Source organism: Sphaeramia orbicularis, chromosome 7 (assembly GCF_902148855.1).
Source record: "Sphaeramia orbicularis chromosome 7, fSphaOr1.1, whole genome shotgun sequence".
In the NCBI taxonomy this organism is placed as follows: domain Eukaryota; kingdom Metazoa; phylum Chordata; class Actinopteri; order Kurtiformes; family Apogonidae; genus Sphaeramia; species Sphaeramia orbicularis.
In genome coordinates this window covers 12,509,273-12,523,963 of record NC_043963.1, presented here as the reverse complement: position 1 = coordinate 12,523,963, position 14,691 = coordinate 12,509,273, and the positions used below count along the sequence as shown (strand labels likewise).

The 14,691-nt window shown below is 36.1% G+C and overlaps 1 protein-coding gene across 1 annotated transcript; it reads right to left on the bottom strand.

Annotated features, from left to right (window-relative positions):
* Nucleotides 1–257: 257 nt before the first annotated feature.
* wfdc2 (WAP four-disulfide core domain 2) lies at nt 258–14,491 on the bottom strand. Its single transcript, XM_030139753.1, has 7 exons — nt 14,342–14,491; nt 14,018–14,161; nt 13,684–13,821; nt 4,142–4,146; nt 2,936–3,077; nt 2,600–2,737; nt 258–769 (listed from the first exon to the last, which is right to left on the bottom strand). Exons 1-7 carry the CDS (start codon nt 14,442–14,444, stop codon nt 636–638), a joined length of 804 nt encoding a protein of 267 aa, XP_029995613.1. The 5' UTR covers nt 14,445–14,491; the 3' UTR covers nt 258–635.
* Nucleotides 14,492–14,691: the final 200 nt, after the last annotated feature.

Genomic DNA, 14,691 nt, shown 5'->3' with positions numbered 1-14,691 from the left:
GGATAGTCCAACAACACAGAGCTTACTTATACAAATGTAATATTGCTGCATACACTGACTGACTTTATGCGTTAAATATGACAAATATGCTAATTTTTTATCCAAAAATTGTGCTGAAATCAGAACCTATGTAATTTTGTTGTATAGTACGCATAAAATATGGTTCATAAGCTGTTGAAATCTTAAAAATATAGATAGAAGTCTGTGCCCAGGCTGCAACTACGGATAATTTTCACTGTTGAATAATCTGTTTATTATTTTTTGATTACATTAGCAACTGTGTGGTCAACAAAACATTGTGATAGTGCTTCTCAAAGCCCAAATGATGACCTCCAATGTGGTCCATGATGTAATGACATTTAATTGAGTGTCATAGAGGAGGAAAAAACAGAATTTGTGCTTTTTGTACAAATAAAACCCAAACCATTTATTAAAGCAGATTGTATTAAAGAACAGTCGAAAACTAATTAACTGATTGTTGCATCTTTAATTTTTAATTTTTCTGTCCAAACAAAGAGTACAAAAGCGTCCCAATGTGGAGTTTAAATGATACAAGAAGATGAAACAAAACCGAATATATCTAGTGCTTAAAATAAATCAAACAAGTGCACATTGGGATACCAGGTGCTGCTGAATCAGCAGGGTTCACTGCAGGCGTGGCCACAGGTCGTCTTGCAGCACTTCTGCTCTCCAGGACACTGGCCGTCATGGTAGCAGTATTCTGCACACATGGGGGTTCCCTGAGGTGAAGGGCAGCGACCCCGCTTCACTGAAACACCAAAGACAAGGAGAGACTCAGATATGCAAACGTGAAGGAACACTGGTAATTATTCTGTATACCAGTGGTTCCCAACCTTTTTGGGCTCATGACCCCATTTTAACCCTTTCATGCATGAACTATGACAACCTTCGTCAAGACTTTTTTCTTGAGTGTTTTTATTCCTCCTTAGGCATGAAAAAAACAATGTGATTGAGTTTTTTTTTTCTTTTCATGGAGTTACATAATGTCCATGCATTTAATTTTTGAAGTAAAGAAACGTGTTTAAAACCCAATAACAGAAAGTGAGATGAAAACAATGAAATAAAAACATTTTTAATGCAGCTAATCTGATGTTTTCTCAGATTTTAACATCTAATGTTAGTTATTGCTCACTTCATGGAGATAATATGCAAAAAAAAAATCTTTTTGTCAAACAAATAACAATTGATTTACACTCAAACATGTTAGTGCAGATCAGGTTTATCAAGAACAGCAAAGTTACCGTAATGGTATGAATGTCAGTGTATGAGATGGTGCATAAGTGTCCACTGTGTTGGCTGATATGGAGCTAAAACAACAAAACCCATGAATATACAAAAGAACAGCTGGAGAAGAACTGTCCACTGGAGTTACCACTGTGCATGAAAGGGTTAACATCACAAATTTCTGGCGACCCCAGACATTCAAAACGGAGGCTTTTTTTTAAATATAAAATTAAATTGTTTTTGATCATGTAATAGTTTGCTATACTATGTTGCAAAAAAATATTAATTTTAGATGACATTTAGGCTATATAATGTATATTAGTATGGATAGAGGCCTTTATTTACAAGGCTGCAAATAAATACTGAACAAACAATAACACAAACTATGAATTATGAAAGAGCTGCAGCATCTGAAACTGACCACAATGAACATTTGAAAGATACACAGGACCACAGTGCTTCAGTTTCAGTTTGTCATTTCTTTTATGTATTGTGATTCTCTCTCTAAACCAGGAGTGTCAAACTCATTTGAGGTCAGGGGCCAAATTCAGCCAAATTTGGTGTGAAGTGGGCCGGACCAGTAAAATAATAAATTAATTCTATATAAATAATGTCAACTCCGAACTTTCCTTACATGGTGAAAATGTTAACATCTACAAACTGTCCTTTAAAACAATGTGAATGACATGAACACCCAAAAGTTTAAGAAAAATAAGTGCAATTTTAACAATATTCTGGCTCAGTTTATATTGACGTCATATTCATTACAACTTACAGATCACAGTGGATCTACAAATACACTAAATATTCAGTAACAGGCAGAATATTATTAAAATTACACTTATATCTCTTAAGACATTTCAGGTTTTTCATATTTGTTCAGGATTTTTCCGTTTTCGGTGAAATGATAGTTTGTTTTGGTGTAAATACAGGAACATTACATGAAAATATTTACATTTACAAAGAGAAAAAATTGGAGTTGTAAGTATTTATAGGTTATTATGATCATATTTTTCCAGGTCTGTATGTGGAACCTGAACCCAAATTTTCTGTGATCATAAGTGTAATTTTTGCATTTCACAAATTCATCCTGTGGGCCAAATTGGAACCTTTGGCGGGCCGCATTTGGCCCCCGGGCCGCATGTTTGACACCCCTGCTCTAAACTCACCATATCTTTTTTATTAGTACATTGTTTTTGGTTTTTTTGTTTTGTTTTGTTTTTTTTTTTGTTTTTTACATTTTTATCAGTTACTAAAAATTTCAGGCGTCCCCATTTGATTTCCAGGCGACCTCACGCGGGGTCCCGACCCCAAGGTTGAAAAACACTGCTGTACACTGTTTGTTCCATCTTACCAGTGTAGGGCGCGGTACATGTATGTCCACATCCGTTGAAGCAGCATTTCTCATCATTTGGGCAATCACTATCGTCAGAGCAGAATTCAACACACAGGCCTGCACCCCAGTTCCTGCGAGGACACACTCCTTTTTTGGCTGAAAGAAAAAGAAAGCCGTACAATCAAAGAGACGTCCATCAGCGACAGAGTCTGGAAAATGTGGATTTTAATTGGAAGAGACTTTTTGTGCATTAAGGCTTGACTTTCCAGTTCAGACACTGAAAGAAAATAACAAAGGATTTTAACAACTGCTAGTTTGACAAAAAAAAAAAAAAACATGACAAAAATGACATACTGAAAGCAGGAGGGACGCAAACAGCTCCACAGTCAAAAACACAGCATTTGTGGTTTTCGGGACAGTCTTCATCACATTCACAGCCTTTACGTGATGGGACAACGTTAAGGCGGCGAGGGCAGTGGCCTGGCTTAGGGAGAGTCTCTGAGAAACAAACATTAGAGCAGAAATGGTGAAATGTCTGCGGGTTTTAATTTGCTACAGAAGCCAATGTGGTATTAATGAAATGATGTGGATGAAGGAAAGAAAGAGTTCTATTTTTCTCTGAGGCACACAGACAAAAGCAACATATTAAAACACAAATGACTCATGAAACAAACTTACCTTTTAAGTTTCCATCAGCTCCTTCTACGAAAACCAAGTGCACATTCACAAATACATAAAGTGCTAAAATGAATGCACAAACTGCAGACCAGTGTTTGTCCATGTTAACTTCTTGCAGACTGTGTTGGAACTTGTGTTTGGACGAATATATAAGGACACAACCTGCAGTTTGTAGAGAGAGGATCCAGGGTCCTGGTGCCTGTTGAGTTACTCCAAATCAGTTTTAGCACAGCAACTAAGCTGAGAAAACAGAACAAACAGTGCTAAGGTTTCTACCATTCATAACCATCTTCAGTAAACAATGATAAGTACAGAAGCCAAGAACAGCTGTGGATTTATGTATTATTTTATGGTCGTTATATTGGGTTTTCTGTTGGGTTTCTGTAAATTGGCTTAGAGTCTGGTTTTGACCAACTCTATATATAAAGTGTCATGAGATAACTTGTTGTGATCTGGCGCCATATAAATAAAATTTGACTGATTGATTGATTGATTTGATTGGTTTTCCCCTGTAAGTCACTTTGGAAAAAAGCGTCTGCCAAATGCATAAATAAAATGTAAATATTGAAGGTTCTTGAAGGCTGCGGTGTGGAGGATGTGGTACCTGCTCACATCTGAGTTCTGTATATGGTTCTTTATTAAAAAATAATGAAATAAATTAATTCGTTATCTCGAGAAAACAACCATAAAATTATATGTAAATCCATGGCCTTTCTCGGCTTCCGTATATGAGTGTATGTTGACAAAATAAATAATAGATATTTGAGATACATATATATTTAATATAGAAATAATATATGTCCAAACAGTTTCAAAAGTGTATAGTTTTAGTGAAATTCTATCATTAAAAAAACATTTCGGCATTGTAGTGCTCCACAAAACTGGAACTGGAAAACTGGAAAACTGGTACAAATTAATGCTAATGCTACTTCTAACGCTAATGCTAATGCTAGCTGTTGTGTGTATTGGGATAAGTAAGATGCAGAGACCGTGGGATTGCACCTACTCACATATATTTTGGATTGATTTGAATAATTTTACAAACACCAAAATTGACCCGTCATGTAAATTGAACTTTCAACATATTTTATTTGGCCTTTCACAAATTGATAAAATAAATCCAGAAAAAAAATATTATCAACCTTTTTGTTATTTTTTGCCAAATTTCACATTCATTGCATTAAATTTGCACACCAGTATCCAAACATTATTGTTTTTACAGCCCTTTTCTCCAAAGATTTAGACAATTTAAAGAACCTCATAAATTCTAAAGCAAATAAAATCAAAAAACTAGGTCAAGTGTATAATCTTATTTTATTTATTCATTTTTTTTCTGAACCCGCTTTATCCTCACTAGGGTCATGGGGGTCGCTTGGAGCCTATCCCAGCTACATAGGGGCGAAGGCGGGGTACACCCTGGACAAGTCGCCAGTTCATCACAGGGCTGAACATACAGAGACAAACAATTACTCTCACATTCACACCTATAGGCAATTTAGATTAACCAATTAACCTATCAGTGCATGTCTTTGGATGGTGGGAGGAAGCCGGAGTACCCGGAGAGAACCCACGCAGACACGGGGAGAACATGCAAACTCCACACAGAAAGGTCCCACCCCCCGTCGACTGGTGTTGGAACCAAACCCAGGACCTTCTTGCTGTGAGGCATGAGTGCTAACCACTGCACCACCATGTTGCCATCTTATTTTATTTATATAATTTCTATTTACACCTTGAGCATTTTATATATATATATATATATATATATATATATATATATATATATATATATATATATATATATATATATATATATATATATATATATATATATATATATATATATGTATATTTACTTGTGTTTCTATATATTTGAAATGTAAAATATATTGTGAATTATGAATTTTTTTCTCTCCTTTTTTGATGTATACTATTATGTATATGTACTGTTCAATTGTTCATTGTTCAAAAAAAAAAAAAAAATCAGAAGTTAATTAGGGCTGTGGCTCGTTATTTAAAAAAAAAAAAAAAAAAAAAAAGATGCAGAGACCAAATTTCCCTACAGGGATAAATAAGGGAGGTCTATCTATCTATCTATCTATCTATCTATCTATCTATCTATCTATCTATCTATCTATCTATCTATCTATCTATCTATCTATCTATCTATCTATCTATCTATCTATCTATCTATCTATCTATCTATCTATCTATCTATCTATCTATCTATCTATCTATCCAGTTTTTAGCTTATTTGAAGATGTTAACTTAATAATATCTCCAGGAGATGGCGATATACACCAAAAAACTACAATTAACAAAATTTGCTACAAAAATGTGTCGTTAACGCTTGTATCTTATTTTGAAGGGCTTAACCGGATGTTTATATGGTACATCCGGGTACCTTTATTGAGGTAAAAATGAGTAAAAACAAGATAAAAAGTCCGCAGTTTTGGCTGCGCTATGTTTTTGCGACGGAGGAGGTGGTGGTATCTGAATTTGGACTCTTCCTAGAGCTGGTAAGGACAAATGTGTAAAATGTAAAGTAAATATTTCGTGTCATTTTTTTGGCAGAAAGTTAGCGAGCTACAGTTTCCGGCCCTGTCAATAAACTGTTCACATGCCAGCAATTAAAGTGAAAATTTCTTTTTCTTTTTTTTTTATTTTCTTTTTTAGCTAAACAAGTCCAGGGCCGAGCAGTGTGATAAAATGTTTTAATAGTTTTGCTTACTTTGTTTTTGGATTAATAATAACTGCCATTACAAAGTAGAGGCATAAAGGGTTCACCCATTAACTAGCTAAATTGTCAGGTTCATTCAGTTATCATATAAGCTAAGCTAATGCTACTTGTATTTTGCAGTAAACTGAAGGAAGCAACACAAAATTTGTACTGTTTTCACTCACTGACTAAATAATTGCCATGTAACTGCTCTAATTTGAAGTTGTCTTACTTGAAAATACCTGTGAATAAGTGATAGCTAATGAGGATATTTGGATAGTGTTTGTTTGGATAAGCTAATTATTTGGCAGCAAACTTAAGCTAGCATCACAAAAATATCAGTAAAGTGGGTCATAATGGAGAAAACAGGTGTAATAGATCGGCACTTATGTCATGGCACTTTTGAAGTATTTTTTAAATGCTTTAACCCCACAGTTTTTAATTTTTTTTTTTTTGTAAATGTGTGACTTTTTGCCTCCTAAAATGGACATGTCATACATAAGAGTATTGTTAAATACTTTATTCTGTCAATTCCCAGCCTAATTTGGGGAATTCAAAATTACAGCAATGCATCATATGTTATTAGATCATCATCTTATTTTTTTTAGTCACTGTCTTGTGAGAAGCACACATCTCTAACGCTCAACTTTCATGAGCTCAGATAACCTCCCATATGGATGATTTTTGGTCTTTTCCTGCTGTGTTATATACAAATAAATGTACACATGTATAAGAGACAACATTAACCTGTCTTCCAACTCTCAGCTTTCATAGTTTATTTCTCAAGTGTGGACAGACTCTATACAGATTTGAGGATGCAGTAAAGTCTTTTTTGTGCTATAGCTGTTTAGTTGTTTGGTCAATGATTCTCAGAATGACGACACAGCTGCTTAAGACTGAATTGATTGCTTTTGTGTTGAAACTAGAATCAACAAGATGAATGACTCATTTAGATGTTTGGGGCTGCTATAATTTTATCTGACCACTAGATGTCAGTGGTAGGGTCTGTCTTTGAGGTTGTGCAGCTTTAAATCTTTTTTCAGTATAATACAAGGCTTCATCTGCCCATCTCCTAGTGAGCTGAAGTCAGGTTTACATCCAAAATGTGTCACCAAATGTATTTGTCAAAAATCTGCATAAAAGTGCATTTCTGTTCTGAGTAAAATATAAGACTACAATTAACAATATCCAGACTACAATGGTGTAGCCTGAAAGAAACTGCAAAGTAGTGGTAGGAAAAAGTGTAGCCAGTCAGCATTGGATGGCAATATGTAGGATATATATAAGAACAGTATGACAGTGGTGAGGTGTGACACAGGAGTTTGAGATGGAAGTGGGTGCATCTGAGCCCCTTCTTGTTTGCCGTGGTGAAGGACAGGGTGACAGATGAGGTTAGACTCCATGAACTAGGATGTTTGCAGATGATATTGTGACCTGTACTAAGAGCAGGGAGCAGGTGGAGGAAAACCTGGAGAGGTAGAAGTATGCAATGGAAAGTAGAGGAATGAAAGTCAGTCATAGCAAGACAGAATAGATGTGTGTGAATGAAAGGGAGGGGAGGTAAAACTGAGGATGCTAGGAGCCGAGGTGGAGAAGGGTTTTAAGTATTTGAGGTCAGCTGTTCAGAAGGTTGGGGAGGTTGGATTGGAGGTGAAGAGGAGAGGGTGGAAGAATGTGTCAGGAGTATCTGCAAGAATTAAAGGAAAGATGTTCTGGACAGTAGTGAGACCAGTGATATTGTACGGTTTAGCGATGACTGCATTTTCCAAAAGACTTGAGGCAGAGCTGTAGATGTTGAGGTTTTCTTTGGGAGCTGCAAGGGTGGACAGGATTAGGAAGGAGCAAATCAGAGGGACAGCTCAGGTTGTATGTTTTTGTTACAAACTGTGCACAGTCATATCATGAAATCGCGTAAATATACACCACTTTTAATTGTCATTAATTGACGTGTTATCTGTACACATTATAAGCTTTCCACATGCATGTTCACGCTGCATCAAATAGCCTACCACGCACTGAGGGTTAGGATTAGGGTTAGGGTTAATGTAAACTGGAGATCTTGCCATTGTTGGGTTAGGTTTAGCTTAGGTTTTTATATGTTCTTCAACAGTATAATTCCAACACTGTAAATTGACACGCGATCAAATGGTGTTGAATAACACGCGAAAGGACGAAAATGTGTACATATAGCACGCCAAATGCCGTAAGAACTGGCGTGACATACAACACAATTTCATGAGATCAGTCTCAACTGAGAGAGGCCAGACTGACATGGTTTAGATGAGGGATAATGAATATATAGGCAGAAGAATGATGATGGAGCTACCAGGCAGGAGGCAAAGAGATGAGTGGATATGGTGTAGGAGGACATGCAGGTAGTTGGTGTGAAAGGAGATACAAACAATATTTGTGAATTAAATATATTTATTTGGAAATAAAATAATTGATATGTGTGAGATTTTTTTCTAGTTATTTTGTGAAGCTGGCATGGGACTGTGGTCAGCAGAGGCAGAATGTGGCGGGGGGGGCAGGACTATATAAGTTGCACTTCATCCTGCACCTTTTTGAACATGTTTTTTTTTTTTTTTTATGTTTTTCTTTGTTGTTTTTGGTTTTAAATGTTATTTGTAATAAAAAAAACAAACAAAAACACACATATAGACCTGTCTTCCCTTGAAGAAAATGCTGTATTTTATAATAGAAAGTGACACCTTTCAGATGGACATATATTTGATATTTAATCTACTTGAAAAAGTTCAGTTCATGCCCTGATTTGCTTGTTTTAGACACTAAATACCTTTGTCAGTCTGTGTTTTTGTATTCCTAGTTAGGGCTGTGCAATTAATCGAAATTCAATTACGATTTCGATTATTACACGCAACGATTACAAAAATTATGTAATCGAGAAAAAACGATTATTAATTTTGAGTTGTTTTAATTCACGCGCACGCAAGCTACCATGAGCTGCTCTGCCCCGCCCCCCTCTAAGCTACTGCTGCCAGCTAGCCGGCAGGTCCACCCCAAGAGGAAAGTTGTACCTAGCAGTCTGGAAAAACGGCAGGAGAATCACAGCAGAAGTGCTTGGTAAACAAAAAGGCTAGTCCAATTCAATTGTATGGAATCACTTTGGGTTTGATGAAGAAGACGAAGAGCAAAAACACATCACGTGCAAAAAGTGTTTCGTAGTTGTGTCCGCACCGACCGCTAACACAACAAACCTTTTAACCATCTAAAGTTTAACCACCGCCACCTTTATCATAATCTTATGAAAAACTAAAACGCATAAAAACAACTTCGTCCGCAATGCAATCTTCAGTCTCCGAATCTCTTTACGCTGTAACTCCCGTATTAACCTAACCCTAACCTGTATAACCCTAACATACGTATTCTAGATGGCTGATGTATACAGAAGGCCTGAACTGAAACCTCATGGCACGCCACTGAATTTACTGTTTCATACTACATTGAAAATACTTTAATTTATAATTTGCACTTTACGTGAGTTTTTTTTTTTTTTTATTATTGCTACAGTTCTATGGCAAGTCTATAGCAGTTTAATTCCAGTGCACTATTTATTTACAAAAGGAAACATACTTGAATTTACAGTACACTTATTTGCATTCAAAGATTTTTTTGTTTCAAGTGAACATACTTTGTTTTAGTGTTTAAAAGCTTTATTTATGTTTAAAGAGTATATTTTACATTGCTTTGCAAGAAAAAAAAATAAACAACTTTAAGGTTAACAAATAATCATTTTTAATAATCGTGATTTCAATTATTGCTAAAATAATCGCGATTATTTTTTTTTTCTATAATCGAGCAGCCCTATTCCTAGTGACTTCCTTAGAATTTACCAGAGTTGTGTAATGTGACTGAAGTAGTTTTTATTGTTCCCCATTGACACCAGAGAAATCTAACCTGCTCTCTCTTAGTTCAGGTTTATCAGACCATCAACATGTGTTCAAACCTATTCATAGTTTATTTCTCAGGTGGGCACAGACTGTACAACTCTGAGAACAGATACAAAGCCTTCAACACCTGTTTAGGAATTTTTTGGCATCAAAAGTTGTGGGTTTAATTGTTTTCTCAAGAATCTAAGAAATCTAGCCTGCTCTCATCAGCTCAGATTTATCACTTGTATATTGCAGCCAACAACCCCCCCTGTCTTCAGAATGTGGACAATAAGGTCATTTGAGATGTAGGTTTTAGTAGGGAGGCCAGGTTTCACACTTCATGATCGACTGAACAGCATTTTTTCATTCGTCTCCAGTTTGTCCTACCTTTGATTTTAAAGAGAATACATGAGTTAAAGTCATTTTTACATCTAAATGTTTCACAAAGTTTAACAAAATTCTTAGAAAATCTGCAAAGATGTGAATATATGTTCAGAGTAAAATGTAAGATGCAAGATCTGATTCCTAATTATTTTGTTTTTTGGCTGATTTATTTCTTATGTTATTCGTTTTTTGTTCATATTATTCACTTTTTTCTCCAAATTATCATTATTATTATTATTATTATTATTATTATTTTGTTTTTTGTTATGCTTTGTACTTGTGGACTTAGACCATTCCACTGTAAAAGGAAAAAAGTGAGGTTACTGTGAATCTTTGAACCAGTTCTTTTATCATATTTATAAATGTTTATTACCTCCTTTTCAATAAATTGACACTTACGCTATTTTAGCTGAGATTTGTATATTATAAAGAAATACATCTGCATCAGACTCTTTTGGCCACCTCTTTAAGTACTTTACCTCTAACCACTTTCCATCCCTGGCATATTTCATGATTTGTTTCTCACCTAAAATGCATATATGTATGTATTTATGTGTGTGTCATATATATGATTAATGCACCACACCTTTTCTAATTTCTGGCAAATTTATTGGCTGAAATACAGAGTAAATCAATCTGCTTCTTGCCCTCTCACCCATAAAGTGTTCAGTACAAAGAACAATAAACCTACCGTCCATTTAAGCAGCAATGGGAAAGGAATAACAGCAAGGAAAAACAGACACAACAAAACATTACTGATTGAAATATAAGATTATTTGAGTTTTAGCCACAAAAAACAGCTTGGCCTACTGAAGACTTTGATCAGCATATGGTCACAGACTCAAAGCAAATGTTCATGATTTAAACCTTGACTCACAATGTGTTAATGAAATATATCTTGTTGTATTTGCATGTAGAGAACAGACAAAATAATTGTTTGTATGGATAAACTTTATTCTACACCAGTTGATCAACATTTTGTGCAGTTAAAACTCAGAGACAATTTAAACAGAGACTTTATTTGTACAAGCATAATATTGCTGCATATAATGAATGGCTTTCTTGTTGCTTTATGCTTCAGATATGAGAAAATTATCAGTAAATCAATACTGTGCTGAAATTGGAGTCTGTTTAATTGTGTTCTAAATTACTCATAAACTATTAAACATAAACTGTTGAAATCTTGCCAATGCAGATACATATCTGTACTCAAGCTGAAATTACCATTATTTTTCCAGTTGAATCATCTGTTGAATTATTATTATTTTTATTTTTATTATTATTATTATTATTATTGTTATTAGAGGACATTTTTTTCTCTAAAAATGTCTGAAAATTGTGAAAGATTGGTTCTAAAAGCGGAAGTAATGACCTCAAATGTGGACCACAGCCCAAAGTTATACAGTTTACTGTCACAGAGAAGGAAAAAAAAAAACCAAAAGAGCCACAAAATATTCAAACTTAAGAAGCTGGAATCTGAGGATTTGTGTTTTTTTCACAACTAAAATTACTCAAACCAATCACCAAAGCAGCTGTTGATTCAATGTGGAGTTTAAATGATGCCTGAAGATAAAACAAGAAGTAAAAAAAAAAACTTGTCTGGTGATTAGAATAGAACAAATAAATGCCCATTAAGATATCAGATGCTGCTGAATCTGCAGGCCTGGCCACAGGTCGTCCTGCAGCACTTCTGCTCTCCAGGACACTGACCGCCACGGTCGCAGTATTCTGCACACATGGAGCTTCCCTCTGGCTGTCACTTCCCTACTATGAAACACCAAAGACCAAAAGAGAGTCAGATATGTAAAAGTTTTCACAGATGGAAGACTAGGAAACATTTGTACAGTTTTTAGTCTTACTAGGTCTGAAAGGGAGTGAAAAGAAGCATGAATGTCCACATTCATCGGGGCAGCATATCCCACTTCCGCAGTCACTATCATTCTGACAGTTATCGGGAAGAAAAATACATGGTCCGAAGATCCTTTGAACATCTGGACACAAACTGTCTACACCTAAAATAGAGAAAGCAATACATTCAAAGAGGCCTAAACAGATCTATTAGCAAAAGAGTCTAGAAAAATGTGGAATTAAATTGAAAGAGACTTTCTGTCTGTTAAGGATTGACTTGACCAGTTCAGGGAAACTAATAAAGCCAACAAAGCACAGCTGCCAGGTTGACTGTAAAAAAAAAAAAGCAACACAAAATAAAAAAAACATCATATGAAGAAGGACATAATGGGAACAGGATGGACACAAGTTGGTCCCAAGTGACTATTGCAGCATTTGTAGTTTCCGGGACAGTCTTCATCATATTTACAGGCATTTTCTGATGGTATTCCTTCAATAGTCCATAGAGGGCATTGGCCTGGTTTAGTCTCTGAGAAACAAACATTAGATCAGAAATGGTGAAATATCTGCCGTTTTATTCTCCTCCAGTAACTGAGGTGGTATTAATGAAGTGATCTCGTTTAAAGAAAGAAGCACAAATGACACATAATTCAACACAAATGACTCATGAAACAAACTTACCTTTTATGTTGATGCTAGCTCCTTCTACTGAAACCAAGTACACATTCACAAATGCACAAAATACTAAAATGAATGAACAAACTGCAGACCAGTATTTGTCCATGGTAAGTTCTTGCAGACTGTGTTGGAACTTGTGTTTGGACAAATATATAAGGACACAACCTGCAGTTTGTGGGGAGAGGATTCAGGGTCCTGGTGCCTGTTGAGTTAAGGCTCAGTCACAAATGCTGGTACAAACAGCTATGAACACCGTGCAAACAATTTATGGACCATTTCGTACGACCTTCTCCAGGCAGCCTTTTAAAAATGGAGAGTTCGTAGACTGTTCCTAAGTTCATAGCCAGGTGGATGATTTGTGCAGGATTTTTTACGAATGCGCTATGAAATCCCCTTTCGTAGGGTGCCCTAAGGAATGCCTTGGGACAGTGGTTCCCAACCTTTTTTGGCTCCTGACCCTATTTTAACAATAAATGTGTAAATACAGGAACATTACATGAAAATATTTACATTTACAAAGAGAAAAAATTGGAGTTGTAAGTATTTATAGGTTATTATGATCATATTTATATATATATACATATATACATATATATACCAGGTCTGTATGTGGAACCTGAACCCAAATTTTCTGTGATCATAAGTGTAATTTTTGCATTTCACAAATTCATCCTGTGGGCCAAATTGGAACCTTTGGCGGGCCGCATTTGGCCCCCGGGCCGCATGTTTGACACCCCTGCTCTAAACTCACCATATCTTTTTCATTTTTTATTAGTGCATTGTTTTTGTTTTTTGTTTTACTAAATATTTCAGGCGACCCCATTTGATTTCCAGGTGACCCCACGTGGGGTCCCGACCCCAAGGTTGAAAAACACTGCTGTACACTGTTTGTTCCATCTTACCAGTGTAGGGCGCGGTACATGTATGTCCACATCCGTTGAAGCAGCATTTCTCATCATGTGGGCAATCACTGTCATCAGAGCAGGATTCAACACACAGGCCTGCATCCCAGTTCCTGCGAGGACACACTCCTTTTTTGGCTGAAAGAAAAAGAAAGCCGTACAATCAAAGAGACGTCTATCAGCAACAGAGTCTGGAAAATGTGGATTTTAATTGAAAGAGACTTTTTGTGCATTAAGGCTTGACTTCCAGTTCAGACACTGAGAGAAAATAACAAAGGATTTTAACTACTGCCAGTTTGACAAAAAAAAAAAAAAAACGACAAAAATGACATACGGAAAGCGGGAGGGACGCAAACAGCTCCACCGTCAAAAACACAGCATTTGTGGTTTCCGGGACATTCTTCATCACATTCACAGCCTTTACGTGATCGGACAATGTTAAGGCGGCGAGGGCAGTGGCCTGGCTTTGGGAGAGTCTCTGAGAAACAAACATTAGAGCAGAAATGGTGAAATGTCTGCGGGTTTTAATTTGCTACAGAAGCCAATGTGGTATTAATGAAATGATGTGGATGAAGGAAAGAAAGAGTTCTATTTTTCTCTGAGGCACACAGACAAAAGCAACATATTAAAACACAAATGACTCATGAAACAAACTTACCTTTTAAGTTTCCATCGGCTCCTTCTACGAAAACCAAGTGCACATTCACAAATACATCAAGTGCTAAAATGAATGCACAAACTGCAGACCAGTGTTTGTCCATGTTAACTTCTTGCAGACTGTGTTGGAACTTGTGTTTGGACGAATATATAAGGACACAACCTGCAGTTTGTAGAGAGAGGATCCAGGGTCCTGGTGCCTGTTGAGTTAAGGCTCAGTCACAAATGCTGGTACGAACGGCTACGAACACCATGCAAACAATGTACGGACCATTTCGTACGACCTTCTCAAGGCAGCCTTTTAAAAATGGAGAGTTCGTAGACTGTTCCTAAGTTCATAGCCAGGTGGAT